The 15,214-nt window shown below is 43.1% G+C and overlaps 2 protein-coding genes across 14 annotated transcripts in view; both read left to right on the top strand.

Moving 5' to 3' along the window:
* The window catches only part of LOC100686099 (zinc finger protein 84), a 65,110-nt gene extending 51,636 nt beyond the window's left edge, over window positions 1-13,474 (top strand). For all 13 annotated transcript variants that reach the window (XM_038574573.1, XM_038574571.1, XM_038574576.1 and 10 more), the window contains 3 exons: window positions 1,842-1,968; window positions 2,579-2,674; window positions 7,431-13,474. In XM_038574573.1, the coding sequence (XP_038430501.1) occupies window positions 1,842-1,968; window positions 2,579-2,674; window positions 7,431-9,412 (2,205 nt within the window). In that variant the 3' untranslated portion in view covers window positions 9,413-13,474. The remainder of the gene's footprint in view (window positions 1-1,841; window positions 1,969-2,578; window positions 2,675-7,430) is intronic.
* ZNF140 (zinc finger protein 140) overlaps window positions 2,617-15,214 on the top strand; it is a 47,691-nt gene continuing 35,093 nt past the window's right edge. The window contains exon 1 of the mRNA XM_038574591.1: window positions 2,617-2,674. The gene's annotated coding sequence lies outside the window, so the exon portion shown is untranslated. The remainder of the gene's footprint in view (window positions 2,675-15,214) is intronic.

The raw sequence follows: 15,214 nt of genomic DNA, 5'->3' as shown, positions 1-15,214 counted from the left end.
GCTTGACCTCACAGCCCTCAGAACAAGACCTGAGTCAAAATCAAGAGTCAGAGTCTTAACTGAGCATGTCCAGGTGCCCTAATATGGCTTTAGAAGCTCTGTCCCAGGAACCTGGGACAAAGACCAGACAAATTTTTATACCTTGGGTTGCCGTCAGCTACCTGTACTGTTTAATTACTTAAACATAAGTAAAATTAAAAGAGGGAACCCGCTTACTCTGCTGGTGGGAATGTAAGCTGGTGCAGCCACCCTGGAAAACAGTGTGGAGGTTCCTCAGTTAAAAATAGAGCTACCCTATGACTCAGCAATTGCACTACTTGGTATTTACCCCAAAGATACAAACATAGTGATTCGAAGGGGCGCCTGCACCCCAGTGTTCATAGCAGCAATGTCCACAATCACCAAACTGTGAAAGAGCCCAGATGTCCTTCAATAAATAAATGGATAAAGAAGATGTGGTGTGTGTGTGTGTGTGTGTGTGTGTGTGTGTGTGTATACACACACACATATATATGGCGCCAAACTGCTGGGCCATCGGGGCTGCCCTCTCTCTCTCTTTCAAATTTTTTTTAAAAAAAGAAAAACAGACGCCTCGGTAGCTCAGGGGTTGAGCATCTGCCTTCAGCTCAGGGTGTGATCCTGGGGTCCTGGGATTGAGTCCTGCATTGGGCTCCTCGCGGGGAGTCTGGTTCTCCCTCTGCCTATGTCTCTGCCTCTCTCTCTGTGTTTCTTCTAAATAAATAAATAAAATATGTTTTTAAAAGACAATAAGTGTCTAGGGCAGTTAGCTATGCCTCCCCTGTGGCCTTTAATCTAATCACCACCTTGCACCCTTTGATCTTATCTAACTGAACTGTTAGCACCTCCTGAACACTAGCAGTTTTGAGGTCTCATCAGAGTTGTTGGCTACCAGAATCCCTTTGCACCCCCATTTTTGTGAAAAGCATTGCTAATTTCCTTTTAAAACTCATCACAGTGATACCTGGGTGGCTCAGTGGTTGAGTGTCTGCCTTCGGCTCAGGGCGTGATCCTGGAGTTCCAGGATCGAGTCCCACATCTGGCTCCCTGAATGGAGCCTGCTTGTGTCTCTGCCTCTCTCTCTGTCTCTCATGAATAAATAAGTAAAATCTTAAAAAACAAAACAAAACAAAAAAAAACAAGAAAAACAAAAACAAAAACAAAAACAACTCACCACAGTGTTTACCTCTTGCAAATAGCGCAAGTTGACATTCACTGATGCTCTCCTCATTTTGACCCACGTTACACCTTCCCTTCATTTTTGTCTCAGCTGTTAAAATACCTTGTTTTAGGGGATCCCTGAGTGGCTCAGTGGTTAAGCGCCTGCCTTCAGCCCAGGGCGTGATTCTGGAGTCCTTGGATCAAGTCCCACGTCAGGCTCCCTGCATGGAGCCTGCTTCTCCCTCTGCCTGTGTCTCTGCCTCTCTCTATCTGTCTCTCATGAATAAATGAATAAAATCTTAAAAAAAAATACCTTGTTTTATGAATAGATGTGTATGTGTGCAGCCCTCCACAAGGCTACGTAGCTCATTAGGGTATTGTTTTATTATATTTCTGTTGGACCACTTTCTGGTGCTAAAGTTGAGGTTCAGTAAGTATTTTGTTGGTGGTTCAGAAGATTTAAAATTATGAATTTCAGTTGCCATGTATTATATGGATGGAAGAGTGCAACATGGCATTTTATCCCAGAAATGTTTAGCAAAGGAGAGACAGTAGTTATTCTCCATAACTTGTTTGGTGAGAGTAACGTGCTCAAGCTCCAGTCCTTTTGCACCTTGTGTAGTACTAATTGCTTCAGATTCACCAGGATTGTATTCTTACAGGAAGCATTGTCATTTGAAGATTTATTTGTGGACTTCACGCAGAAGGAATGGCAGCTCCTGGATGCCAGACAGAAGGACTTGTACAAGGATGTAATGTTGGAGAACTATAGCAGCCTCGTTTCACTGGGTAAGAGAGCTCCCAGAGGACCTCATATGGTGCCCAGTACCTTACTGTTTCAGTCGCTGAGAGCCATGCTGCTTCTGAAATTTCCAATGGTGTTGGGCCTAAATTTAGGAGATTAAAAATTCCTTGACTATGATGCCAGGGAGAGCGTCTACACCATGCCTTCCAGTAATGGAGACATATTTACATTGTGCAGCCTCTGAAACTTATCAGAATGGTGGTGGTGGTACCATTAGTGCTCAGCATCTAGTGCTAGGAACTTACTGTATTTCACATACTGTTCATCTGTGGACTTATTTACACAGCAGTTCTGTGGGGCAGGTATGATTATTCTCCCTTTAAGTAACTTTCCCAAGGATTGATAGCAAATACCTGAAAGGGCCAGGCAGACTGGCTCCAGTGCCTCTGAGGTGTATAAAGATTTTGTATTTGGATTATAGAAGTCAAAGTTTCTTAGCCACCAGGGAGACCATTGCCTTTGAGAATTATTTACTCTGTTGATACACAAATGGGTAGATTCACTGTGTCACCTGATGCTAGAACTTGTTTGCCCTTTAGAGGCCCTAAAGCACAAGCAGTTGGAGCCATTTCTTTTGTGATTTCCCCTGAACAGGGTATGAAGTTGTGAAACCTGATGTCATCTTCAGGTTGGAGCAAGGAGAAGAGCCGTGGATAGGAGCTGGAGAACTCTCAAGTTTAGACTGTCCAGGTGGGTGTGCGAACCAGTCAGATGCAGGAGAGCAGAAATTCAGTCTCAGCTGATCAGGGCAGCTGGTCAGGGCTTGACTTCTGTGAGAGCTCTCTTCCAAATCTCTAAACCTTTAGTGGTGATTCGGAACCACTGACAGGAGTTACTCCAATTATGCTTAGATGTGGCTTCTTTGCTTGTAGCTCAAAGCAAAATATTTCCAGCATGACCAGGCCATGAATTGTTTTGACTGTCAAGTGTGGGACTTTGACTTCTTGTCAAGGATTCTGAACGTTTGGTCTTTGTTCTCTGTTCACCTAGGGCAAACACGCTCTGCTTGTATATTCAAGAGCTTTACTTTTCTTTCATTTGGGCATCTGATGCCCAGAGAAGTACCCTGTGGAGCCCACTCTGTTCAGTCTCCTTGCGGCAGGAAAGGAAGTCTTCCCCAATTCCTCCTACACACTCGGTCCTTTTCTTCCCATTGTAAGATTGGGTTCTGCGGTGCTCTTCCTGTAGATTAGACACCATGGAGTACATTGAATGTTCTTTCTTTGTATTCTTATTATTTAAGTTTTTTGCCTTTTGGAAACTATCTTTTTACTTAACTCTTCAAGTCACACTTAAAACTAGGCCCACAATGTCTTATTCCTGAATTTCCCAAATTGCTTGATAGGTCTAGAGTCTAATGTTTTCTAAGTTTTCTTAAATGATACCATGTCTTTCAGTTCCTAAAGCAACCAGCACTCTTCTGATCCACTGTACAGCTCTCCTTATCTGCTATATGATAGGGACTTTGGGTTCCCACGAGATATTTCCTGGGGATGTGGTCCCCACCTGGTAGTGGGAGAGTGCAGTGAGAGGACACTAGTAGTGGTGTGATGGAAGGGTGCTGACCTGTGGTTGTTGCAGGGAGAGGGGCCAGGAAGCTTCTCAACCTCTAACTCCCATTTCTCATGGCCTGAGCCTTGCCCTGGCGGGGGGGGGTGGGTGTTAGTTCTCCAGAATGTCTAGAATCCCTGCATATAGACCAGGCATGCACTTGTGGCTTAAGGATTGTTTGGGGCAGAGACGTGGGTGCCCAGGGTAGACTTGGGGTGGGCCCACAGTCCACCCAAGATGCCGGTCCCTCTGAATGTAGCCTGGGCAGCCTCCTCCTACAGAATCTTCAAGGTCTGAGTCTGTGTGGCTGTCAGCTCTTTACTCTTTTTTCCCCAACTCATGGTCAATTCCATTTAAAGATTCCTCAGTGTTTTCAGATGTAATATTTATTCTTCACTGGATCTGAACATTTGATCGTGCTATGCTTTAACTTATTCCTGACTGTATAAGCTCTATTTTCCCTGCATTCATATTCATGGAATGTTTTTGACTGCTCCAGCTGAGTTTTTCTCACTGTTTTTCTGAAGTCCCATCCCAGACCTGATCACAGTGTATGTAATATTCTTTAGGTGGTTGGTCCCTGAGCTGTGTGCATGCATAAACACAAGGCTTATAGTTTTATTTCCATTTATGTGTTAGACAATATTCATTCAATAAATATCTCTTCATAAGCCCATTGTTTTAATTTAGGTGTTTTTAGCCAGGTTTGCATTAGATTACCTGGGTATTGTTTTTCCAATGACAATCATTATGGATCAATTACCAGTAAAATTGATGCAGTAGAGTCATGAACATGTAGTTTTAAAATTGAGTATTCTAGGACTGGAGTTTGTAGTTTGAGAAACCTCTTATGATTTTTATGTGCCCCTCATTTGTTGATAGCATCCACGATTAAAAATAAAAACCTCAAATATACCTTACAGAAGTGTAGAACTTAGTGAAGACATTTGCGTCCAGTTTTGGTGTGGTGTTTTGTTTTTTTTTTTTTTTTTCCTGGTAATTCAACATCTAAATGTTGAACGTTTATGTTTCACTACAATGCAGTGTAGTTAGTTGTCAGAGTTAACTAAATAAGCCCTGTGTGTCAGGGTCCTCAAGACCACCACCATGTTCAGAGAGTCACGAGGAGGACTCAAGGTATCATTGTCCATATTGCTGAGATTTATTAGGGATGTAATGAGAGCTTCATCACCATGGGAAGGGTAGGAGCATAGTCTGGAGGACTCCCGAGTATGGGTTTCCTGCACTGCTCCCTGCAACAAAAAGAAAATACAGTAATATGTGTAGTGTTTCTGCCTAGGGAAGCTCAAAGACCCAGCATCCAGGGTTTTACTGGAAGCTGCTTGTGGACATCTTAATGCCTGACACACCACCAGCATTGCAGACTCCTAGGAGAGCAGGTGCTCAGCAAAGAACAATTGTTTGCACACAGTCCAGGCACAGGGAGCCCCTTTTATAAGCTGGGGAGAAGCGGGAACACTCCCCAAAATGGCAGCCAAGGACTACCTTGCAAGTAATCATGTGTTTGCATAGTGGTGCCATGCCTGCTAGAGCAGTTCATAGAAGGTTGAATAGATGGTGATATGTATATTTTCAGGTATCATGCTCAGTGGCATGGGTTCAATAGTGAACATTAGAGATCTATTACCTGCCTACACTGTACTTAATTTCTCATGGGAGGATCAAAGTAATCAAGTTGGCAAATAACCAGGGTAAGACCCAGACCCTGAAATTTCCATTATAGAAATAAGTTAGGTAGATGAAAATGTAGTGGAGAGTTTGTGGCACTGTGTAGGCTGCCATAACAAAATCTCATAGATGGGTAAACAACAGAAAGCTTTAAAAACAAAACAAACAAAAAAACAATAGAAAGCTTTGCCATACTTCTGGAGCCTGGAGGGTCCAAGGGCAAGGAGCTTGTGTGATTAGGTCCTGGTGAACATAGTCTTGCTGGTGTGTAGATAGCCTTGTAGCCGTGCAGTTTTGCCCTCACGTGGCCTTTCTTCATTTGTGCGTGGAGTTGGGGGGTGAGGCCTGCTCTGGTGTTTCTGATAGGGACGCTAATCCTTTTGGATCAGGGCCCCACCCATAAGATCTCATTTAACCTTAATTCCTTTGTGATCCCATTTCCAAATATATCCACATAGAAGGGTAGGGAGGGCTTCAACATACAGGTTTGGGGAAGTGGGGTGCACAAGTTCTCAGTCCACAGCAGGGTTCTAGACATGAAGACCAAACTGAGTGAGCTATGTGAACTGGGGGAAAATGTACCCTAAAGGACTGACAAATATGAATATATTAGGTCAGGAAGAAGTTTAGGGACTACAGGAAAGCAGAAAGTAAGCCTTTGTGTTTGGGTGTCTGTGTGCTGGGCAGTGTGTGGGATCTAGGTCATACATTGACTTATAAGCAGCAGGAAGGCAGTTAGATTGACTCCGGTAATTTTAAATAAAGTTCACTGCTTAAAAAAAAATTTTTTTTTAAAGATTTATTTATTTGAGAGAGAGTTGGGGGAAAGGCCGAGGGAAACAGGGAGACTCCCTCTGAGTCAGAAGCCCCACATGGGACTCAAACCCATGACCCTGAGATCATGCCCTGAGCCAAAACCAAGAGTCTGATGTTCAAAACTGACTGCACCACCCAGGTGCCCCCTGATTTACATTTATAAAAGTTTAACCTATCCACAGAATGGAAAATGTTACGGGAAACAGGGAAATCAGTTGGAAAGATATTTCACTGAGATAAAAAGATAGATTAATGTACAGCAGAGAAGAGTGGTGGGGAGAGTTGAGGTATCTGGGATATCCCACAAATAACCAAAACTAAAGCAGTCCCATTTTCCTAGTGGGAAAAAAGTAAAAATTTCCAAACGTGTCCTTAGTCTAACAATATCACATTTAAAGTAATGTAAAGTTGTAAGTTTATTAATACTACATTTTCTGCTCTCACATCTGTTTATGTAACACTTTATTCAGACTCCTAACCTATATCTCAAAGTTAATATTTCTGTAGTAGACCCTGACTTTAACCTGCAGACCTCTTTTTCCCTCATACTATGAGGGTATTTTCCATGATAGGTTTCCATCATGAAAGATGATGTGCTCCATGACATGCCTTTCTTGGTTATGATGTTGAAAATGCAGTGGGAGTTTCAAACTTCCAGAAAACTTAAAAATGGGGAAAAGTTCACAAATGATTTCTCATTCTTCAAGCTTGTAATGGCTTTAGTAGTTCTTCTGTAAAACCTGTTGATTTTCTATGTCTTCTTCTCCATTAGAATGTAAGCTTCATTGGGGTTTCCTGGCTCCTGTCCCCATGGTCACCCAGAGCACAGTATATCCTTATTAGGCATGAATGAAATCAGCTCCTCAGAATATCGGATCAGTACTTCTTCCACCCTCCTTTCTTTGTTCCTCCTTGCTCTTGATGTATTTTTTACATTTTCTTTTCATTTTACTAACTTTTATTTGACAGGAACCAGAGGTGACTTAATATACTGCCTGTATCTTATTCCTGTTTATAGCATTTTCTTTTTTTTCCTCCCCATACCTAGAGGATAGATCTCATACTTGGGACTGAGATACAGGCTTCCAAAGCATTCATCCCCTCAAACAGCATTGCTCATTTTTTATTCAGTAAACATAACCATAGAAGGGGCGTCTGGGTGGCTCAGTCAGTTGAGCATCCACCTCTTGGTTTTGGCTCAGGTTGTGATCTCAGTGTCATGGGACTGAGCCCTGTGTTGGGTTCCACACTCTTTGGGGAGTCTGCTCAAGATTCTCTTTTATCCTTCTCCCCCTTCTCTCATCGTGCATGTTCTTGCACACTCTCGAAAATAAATAAATCTTTAAAAACACAACTATAGAAGCATTCACAGGGTTTTCTTTCTTTATAGAACAAGTCTTGCAAGTAAATGGTCACATGACATGGCACCAAGATAACCAGGAGAAGCTTAGAAATATGAAACAAGATGATGAATGTGATGCATTTGGAAAAAAATTCAATCTGAGCATGAACTTGATTCCTTTAAGGAAATCAAACAGTGAAGATGATGTAGATGCATTACTTTTAAAACGTCACTTAGATTTACTTATTCCAAAAGCAGATTATGGAAAAACAGAACCAGATGGCTTAAGTGTATTTGATAAATTGTTTCTGCATACCAAGCCTGAGGAAACTGATACTTGGTTAAAATATTATGAATATGATAAATATAAAATTAACTCTAAGAAGTCACAGATTATCATATATCACAGAACTCGTTTAGGGGAGAAACTCTATGAATGCAGTGAATGTAGGAAACGCTTCACTAAGAAATCCAGTCTCATTAAACATCAGAGCAGACATATAAGAGAGATAGCCTATGGCTGTGGGAAGTGTGGCAAAACCTTTCCCCAGAAGTCACAGTTTATTACACATCACAGAACTCATACAGGAGAGAAACCTTATGATTGTGGCCAGTGTGGGAAAGCCTTCTCCCAGAAGTCACAGCTCACATCACATCAGAGAACACACACAGGAGAGAAACCATATGAATGTGGTGAATGTGGGAAAGCCTTCTCCCGGAAGTCACATCTCATATCACATTGGAGGACACACACAGGTGAAAAACCCTATGGGTGCAATGAATGTGGAAGGGCCTTTAGTGAGAAGTCAAATCTTATTAATCATCAGAGAATTCATACAGGAGAGAAACCTTTTGAATGTAGAGAGTGTGGGAAAGCCTTCAGCAGGAAGTCGCAACTTGTTACTCACCATAGGACTCATACAGGGACAAAACCCTATGGATGTAGTGATTGTAGAAAAGCCTTCTTTGAGAAGTCCGAGCTCATTAGACATCAGACCATTCATACTGGAGAGAAGCCTTATGAATGCAGTGAATGTGGCAAAGCCTTCAGAGAGCGGTCGAGTCTCATCAACCACCAGAGAACTCACACGGGAGAGAAGCCTCATGTGTGCATTCAGTGTGGGAAAGCCTTCTCCCAGAAGTCACATCTCATATCCCATCAGATGACTCACACAGGAGAGAAACCCTTTGTATGCAGTAAATGTGGGAAAGCCTTCAGCAGGAAATCTCAGCTTGTTAGACATCAGAGGACTCACACAGGAGAAAAACCCTATGAATGCAGTGAGTGTGGGAAAGCTTTTAGTGAAAAATTAAGCCTTACTAATCATCAGAGAATTCATACAGGAGAAAAGCCCTATGTCTGCAGTGAATGTGGGAAGGCGTTTTGTCAGAAGTCACATCTCATATCACACCAGAGGACTCACACAGGAGAGAAACCCTATGAATGCACGGAGTGTGGGAAAGCCTTTGGTGAGAAGTCAAGTCTTGCAACTCACCAGAGAACTCATACGGGAGAAAAACCATACGGGTGCAGGGATTGTGAAAAAGCCTTCTCCCAGAAGTCACAACTGAACACTCACCAGAGAATCCACACAGGAGAGAAACCCTATGAATGCAGTCTTTGTAGGAAAGCTTTCTTTGAGAAATCAGAATTAATTAGACATCAAAGAACTCACACAGGAGAAAAACCATATGAATGCAGCGAGTGTGGGAAAGCTTTCAGGGAGAAGTCAAGCCTCATCAATCATCAGAGAACACACACAGGAGAGAAACCCTTTGAATGCAGCGTGTGTGGCAAAACCTTTTCTCGGAAATCACACCTAATACCACATCAGAGGACACACACTGGAGAGAAGCCCTACGGCTGCAGCGAATGTAGGAAAGCCTTCTCTCAGAAGTCACAGCTTGTTAATCACCAGAGAATTCACACAGGAGAGAAGCCTTACCAGTGCCATGAATGTGGGAAAGCCTTCTCCCAAAAGTCACAGCTCATTAATCACCAGAGAACTCATACAGTGAAGAATTCCTAGGAATGGAGTTCATACCAAGTCTTTGACAGAGATCTCACCTCTTCGTACTTCAGAAAACGCAGTTATGGTAAATCTTTCAAATAAATAATTGCATCACATTATGTGTCTGTCTGGTAATCATTAGGATAGGAACTCTGAGGTTATGTAAGGAAAGCCTTCAGCAGATTAACTTCTTCGTATAAGAACCCTGAGAGTAGAATGAGCCTGTGAGATGCAGTGGATTTCAGAAAACTGTCAGACATACAGCAGGAAATTAATAGCAATGAGGAATACTGTGAATGTCAGAAAGCTTTGCAAAGGTCACATCTCCTTAGCTGTTGGAAATATCCCCACTGGGGTAAACACTAGTCCAGTAAGTGAAGAAAAACCCCATGAATGCAGCAAGTGATGTAATATTTTTATCAAGAAATCACAGCTGTTGTGCATTCAGAACATACTCTCAGAAATGAAGCTCAGTTAAAATACTAAGTATGGGACAATCTTCAGCAGGTAATCCAACCACATTGTATTTTGGGGAAATTCATATTGTGGGCAAAACTACTAATTTAAAGGCCTTGGAAATATGCCCCTAGAAGTAAAGCTATCAAGGGAACCTGTACTTTTTTATTAATAGACATGGTTATCAAAAATTCCCAATTCTGGGGCAGCCTGGGTGTCTCAGCAATTTAGCGCCACCTTCATCCCAGGGCCTGATTCTGGGTACCCAGTATTGAGTCCTACATCTGGCTTCCAGCATGGAGCCTGCTTCTCCCTCTGTGTCTCTGCCTCTCTCTGTGTGTCTCTCATGAATAAATAAATAAAATCTTAAAAAAAAAATCCCAATTCTGATGGTTGATATGCTCACTCTGAAGAATGAAGCTTTTAAAATATGTGAATAGGGATACCTGGGTGGCTCAGTGGTTGAGCGACTGTCTTCGGCTCAAGGCATGATCCCAGAGACCCAGGATCCCAGTCCCACATCAGGCTCCCCTCAAGGAGCCTGGTTCTCCCTCTGCCTATGTCTCTGCCTCTCTCTGTGTGTCTCATGAATAAACAAATAAAATCTTTAATAAGAATATGTGAATAAATTGACTCTTTGAAACATCTAAATAAGACATTTCTCAGTGGTATTAATGACTTATTTTCCTGTGTCTCACAGGGTGTCTCATATTTTGGAATCATGCTAATGTGATTGTGAGCATGAAATGCACATTCCTGGTAGTGCCTCTGATGTCAGGACACATACATGCTGCTGGTTTTTCTGTTTCAATGATACAATGAAAATGGTAGCTGATATAACACATCTTACTGCTAAATATCCAGCTTAAGTGATAACACATCTTTTTTCCTTATGGCCTATTGGCATATAAAAGGGATCTGTTGTTGTTGCCCTTTCTCTTCAGTTACGAAAGCCAACATTATATGAAGTGTGCAATCTGAGAGTCTGAAACAATTATATAAAATCTTTTTAATAAGTATTAAAAGGTAGGAGCCACAGCCTAGCTATAGTGACTCATGAGTGATCAAAAGAAAGCAGGTGTATGAACTATCACTCAACATTTAGGCTAGATGGCAGTAGTGCTGTGTAGTCTTACTCCCACTCAGCTTGGCACCTTCGTGCGTCAAATAGACATACTTCAAGTGCTGTGTCCCCACGTATAGCTTGTATGTTACTTCCCTCTGATGTATCACGATGCTGTGTGCCAATATGTTTTTTGTGTTTCTTAAAATCTCTTGAAAAAAAGCTAGATGGAAAAACCATCTAGGTTAAATTTAGGAGTTAGCATTAACTAATGTAACTAATGTAAAATACGGATTTTTGTGGTGGAAAATATATTTTTGGTGTGTTCAAAGAAGCCTGTCTTGCCTTCCTGTGACTTGCTGTAATTACTGGATAGGTATTAGGAAATAGGATTTTCATTGTTGCATCATTTGAAATATCTGTGTTCCACCATGTGTCATTAGTTGCATCCTCTACATGGAGACTCCCACTGTGAACCTTTCATGATAAGTAGGGTTCGCTTTGGCAGTGCATGAACCACCCCTTAGGTAGAACTTTGCAGTGATTTCTACAATGTTGCCTGATAAAGTCAACAGTGTTCTTTGTATGATGGTGAAATTCAGAAAAGTCCAATCTTGTTACCAGACTTGGAAAAATCAAAGACTTCTCTCTTGCTTTATCAGTATGGTGTATTGTGCTTTTGATTCTAGCAGTGTCTTTTTCCTTTAGTTACCAATTTTAGCATCATTATTGAATATTTGGGACGTAGTAGTTTTCTAAACCACTGCACCGGATTAAAAGTATCTAGGTCCCCAAATTTGTATTCATACTCAAATGTAAGGACTTCCTACCTTTCTCCCTAAACCTAAAGTATTTTTAGCAAATTCATTTGTAATAGAATAGTTACAGGGTGATGTCTTAACTTTGTAGATTTTCCCATTTTTAAATTTTCATTTATCATGATTCTCTTTCCCCTTCCCAGAGTTTGATTCATTAGTTTTTGGATTGAGCTTTGAGTCTGTTGTCTAAACATGATCTAATTTTGCTCACCTCAATCCTAGGTTATTTCATTTACTGTTAAGCAGTTAAACCCAGTACTTGTCTCACTAAAGATTAGAATGTCAGCACTACCCCACTGGTTGAACACCCAAGAGCAGGGTTTTCCCCCCTCCCCCCAAAGAGCCAGTTATCAGACGGGGAGGGCTGATGTTGACAGTAGCCTTATGCGGAGGCTCAGGCATGTTGTGTAGAACTCGCACGAGAGGGCTTTGATTCTGAAATTAGGTATTTTTAGTGTCTTTTAAATTACCTCGGTAAATCACAAAAACCTGTGTCTCCTCGTTTTCCCTCATTGGTTCCCACCACAAATCCCACACCAAGAAGAAAACTGGTTTTAAGTTGAAGGATTTATGTGCAGCCTCCTGGAGCACTGGAGGTTGTGTTGATTGGATGTATAAGTAGACCAGGTGGAAGGCATGTCCCCTCTCTCCTCTCCACCTGGTTCCCCCACTGGCCTGGAAACAGTGCTGTAGAGGACACTTCCTATTGTATTCCTTTTACTAAGTAAAGTCTGAATTTTGGGACCTGTCCCAGGAGTGCCTTCTGTTCAGTGTTTCTTTGTGGGATTTGGTAATCAGATACAGTTACCTCTATGGATCCATATGTCCCGGATATTCTGATTTCAAGATCATGTCCTGTAGAGCCTGAGGTGAAATAAACGCAAAGAGTATCCAGTTTATCCAGCAACGCCCTTACCCAACAGCAGAATACAGATCAGCGAGCATTTGGAATCTGCACCTGAGGCGTCTCTCATTTGGTCACTTACCCCAGCAATATATGATCAGGTTGTCAATTTTGCTCAGCTCCTTAGTCTACAAATACTGAACCAACAAGCTGCTGGATGTTCAGCACCTAGTCTGGCCAAAGTGCCGATGAGCTCACCCCACTGTGACTGTCTTCAGATTCCATGCTTAGGAGTTGCTTTGAGATGCAATTCTGACTTCGCACTCCTCTGCTGAAATTCCATGGGGCTAATTGCGGACTTAAGTGTACCGCCCACATGGTCAATGTGGACCTCTGTACCAACCCAGCCTGTCCATCACTTCTGAATAGCATTTTTCTGGCACATGGCTTTTTTGGCCTCCTTGAACTATCTGCAGTTCCTTGAGGTTTCCACAGTCCTGCACTTTTTGCATCTTCTGTCACTGAAGTGTCTGTGTTCCTTGTTAATGCCTGTCCACACTTTATGAACCTGCACACGTGTCTGTCACTGTGATAATATAACCGTCACTTTCTTTTCCATTAGAAAGCTTCTGGAAAGCTGGGACTGCCCTTCATTGTATAGTTTGAGAGACTGAAGCTGTAACATATACACATGGTAACTCTCCGTGGTTTCCCCAACCATGTGGGGGTGCAGTTAGAGGCCAGAACAAAGCCATGGAAGCTCGTGCTCCAGGATCTGGTTCTTCTGGTCCTGATGTCCGGGGTCACCTCTGCCCTCTACCCTTTTCATGCCTTGATTGTTGCATTTTTGTATGAGCTATCCTGAACATCCTTGTAATAAATTCTCATGTTTGCTTCGGCTGGTTCACATTGTGTTTTTTACTTACAACCCAAATATTCCAACACAGGAGGTCAGACTGTGTCCTGATTTGGATTCTCTGGAAGTGGATGCTGAGATGAAGTTTGGAATGCAAGATGTTTATTGAGGATCAACAGCTGTGATGTGATGGCAGGATAAATAGCAAAGGGCAGATCAGAGGAAGAAGTCAGGCTGCACAGAGACTGTTGAGACCCTGGCCACACCAGTAGGGAGCTCAAGCATGTGCTGCTCAGGAGTATCTCGTATTGGGCCAATATGATCAGATCTCCATAGCTCTGAGGTGCTCTGTCACTAGAGACCTGCTGCCCTATGAAGAGGATCATCCCAGGTCAAGCAGTTCTTTTAGTGAGGCCAACTTCACAGAAGCCGGCAGCTGGAGGCAGTCTGCTGGCCACTCTCCCTGCCAGGAAGCCCTTCCTTGGAGGGGGTTGGATTGCCCATCTGTCACCACAGTCCATCCCTTTCACTGCTGAGCCCCATTTCCCCAGCATTAGGTCTGTCTGAGGAGAGACTGAGGAAACAGGTTGCTCAGACCAGCTGGTCCCTTCTCACCTGTGAGCCATTCTGTGGCCTTTGCTGGCATTGGTGGCTCCTCCCTCTTCAGGGGTCTGAGCCATGGTTACCAGGCCCTCCTCAGACCTGAGCAGATGGTAAATGCAAGAAACATATAGGTGGATCATCTGAATCCACTAATTCCTCCTCACACTGTTGTGTAAATAGCCCTACATCCTCCTCCTTGTGATACATCAAGAACCCCTGGGAAAAGAGTGACCCCACTTCTGGGACCTGCTGGCTCCTGGACACAAAGAGCGTGATGCCCACATTGGACTGGTAGCTTGCAATTAAGCAGAAAATTTGCTCTATCTCTGGGTGAAAAGTGTGTTCCCTTCGGGGATTGGAGTCCAGCGTTGTGGTTATGGGAAGCATGAAGTGCCCTGGAGGTAATCATTGGTAATGGTGGTGGCAAGCGAGGCCATCCCTTCTTCCAAACAGTGGTATGCAGACCCATGTCGTCCGCTTTGGGGACACACAAAAGGTCTTATCTAGCTTAAAAGCTGCATTTGGAAGGATGGCACCCTGTCCCTGAAGAATATTGCTTCTGAGATGGGCTTTAGCTCTGCCTTCATGAGGCCTTTCCAGTGCTCGGCAGCACCAGCAGCTGCTCCAAGGTAAGTTCTGTAATATATCCAGTGCACCCTATTGTTCTGGGCATATTCTTGCACTCCTTTTGCTGCAAAGTGGTTGCTTCTGGTCTGATACAGTAAATAAGGAATCCCATACTGTTCAATTATTCTGTAATTGCCTTTGGATAGTGGTGCTGGCTGAGGCCCTGTGAGCAGGAAAGAAAACCCCTACCTGGAACATGTTTTTAATTGTGAGAATGGTGATCTTTTCGGGGGCAAAATTGTCAACTTGACACCAAGTGCCAGTTACTCTCATCAGGGAAAGGTGCTGTGCTGGGGGCTCAGCCCTGGTCTCTTATTCTGGACCTTCACTAATGGCAGTAGCCAAATCAACCCTGGTGAGAGAGGCTCTGTGCTGTTGGACAGGTTGGCATTCTTGGCAGCTGGAGTAAACCTGGCCCTGGATCCCTGGTCTTTGGCTAAGGCTCACCATAGTGGGGAAGGCCAAATGGAGGTCCCTAAGACTTTCTCCTTGGATAGGATAGTAGATAAAACACAGTAATGCACTGGGGGGGGGGAGGGGGAGATGAGAGGGG

This window comes from Canis lupus, chromosome 26 (genome assembly GCF_011100685.1).
Source record: "Canis lupus familiaris isolate Mischka breed German Shepherd chromosome 26, alternate assembly UU_Cfam_GSD_1.0, whole genome shotgun sequence".
Lineage (NCBI taxonomy): Eukaryota > Metazoa > Chordata > Mammalia > Carnivora > Canidae > Canis > Canis lupus.
This window is presented reverse-complemented; position numbering and strand designations above follow the sequence as displayed.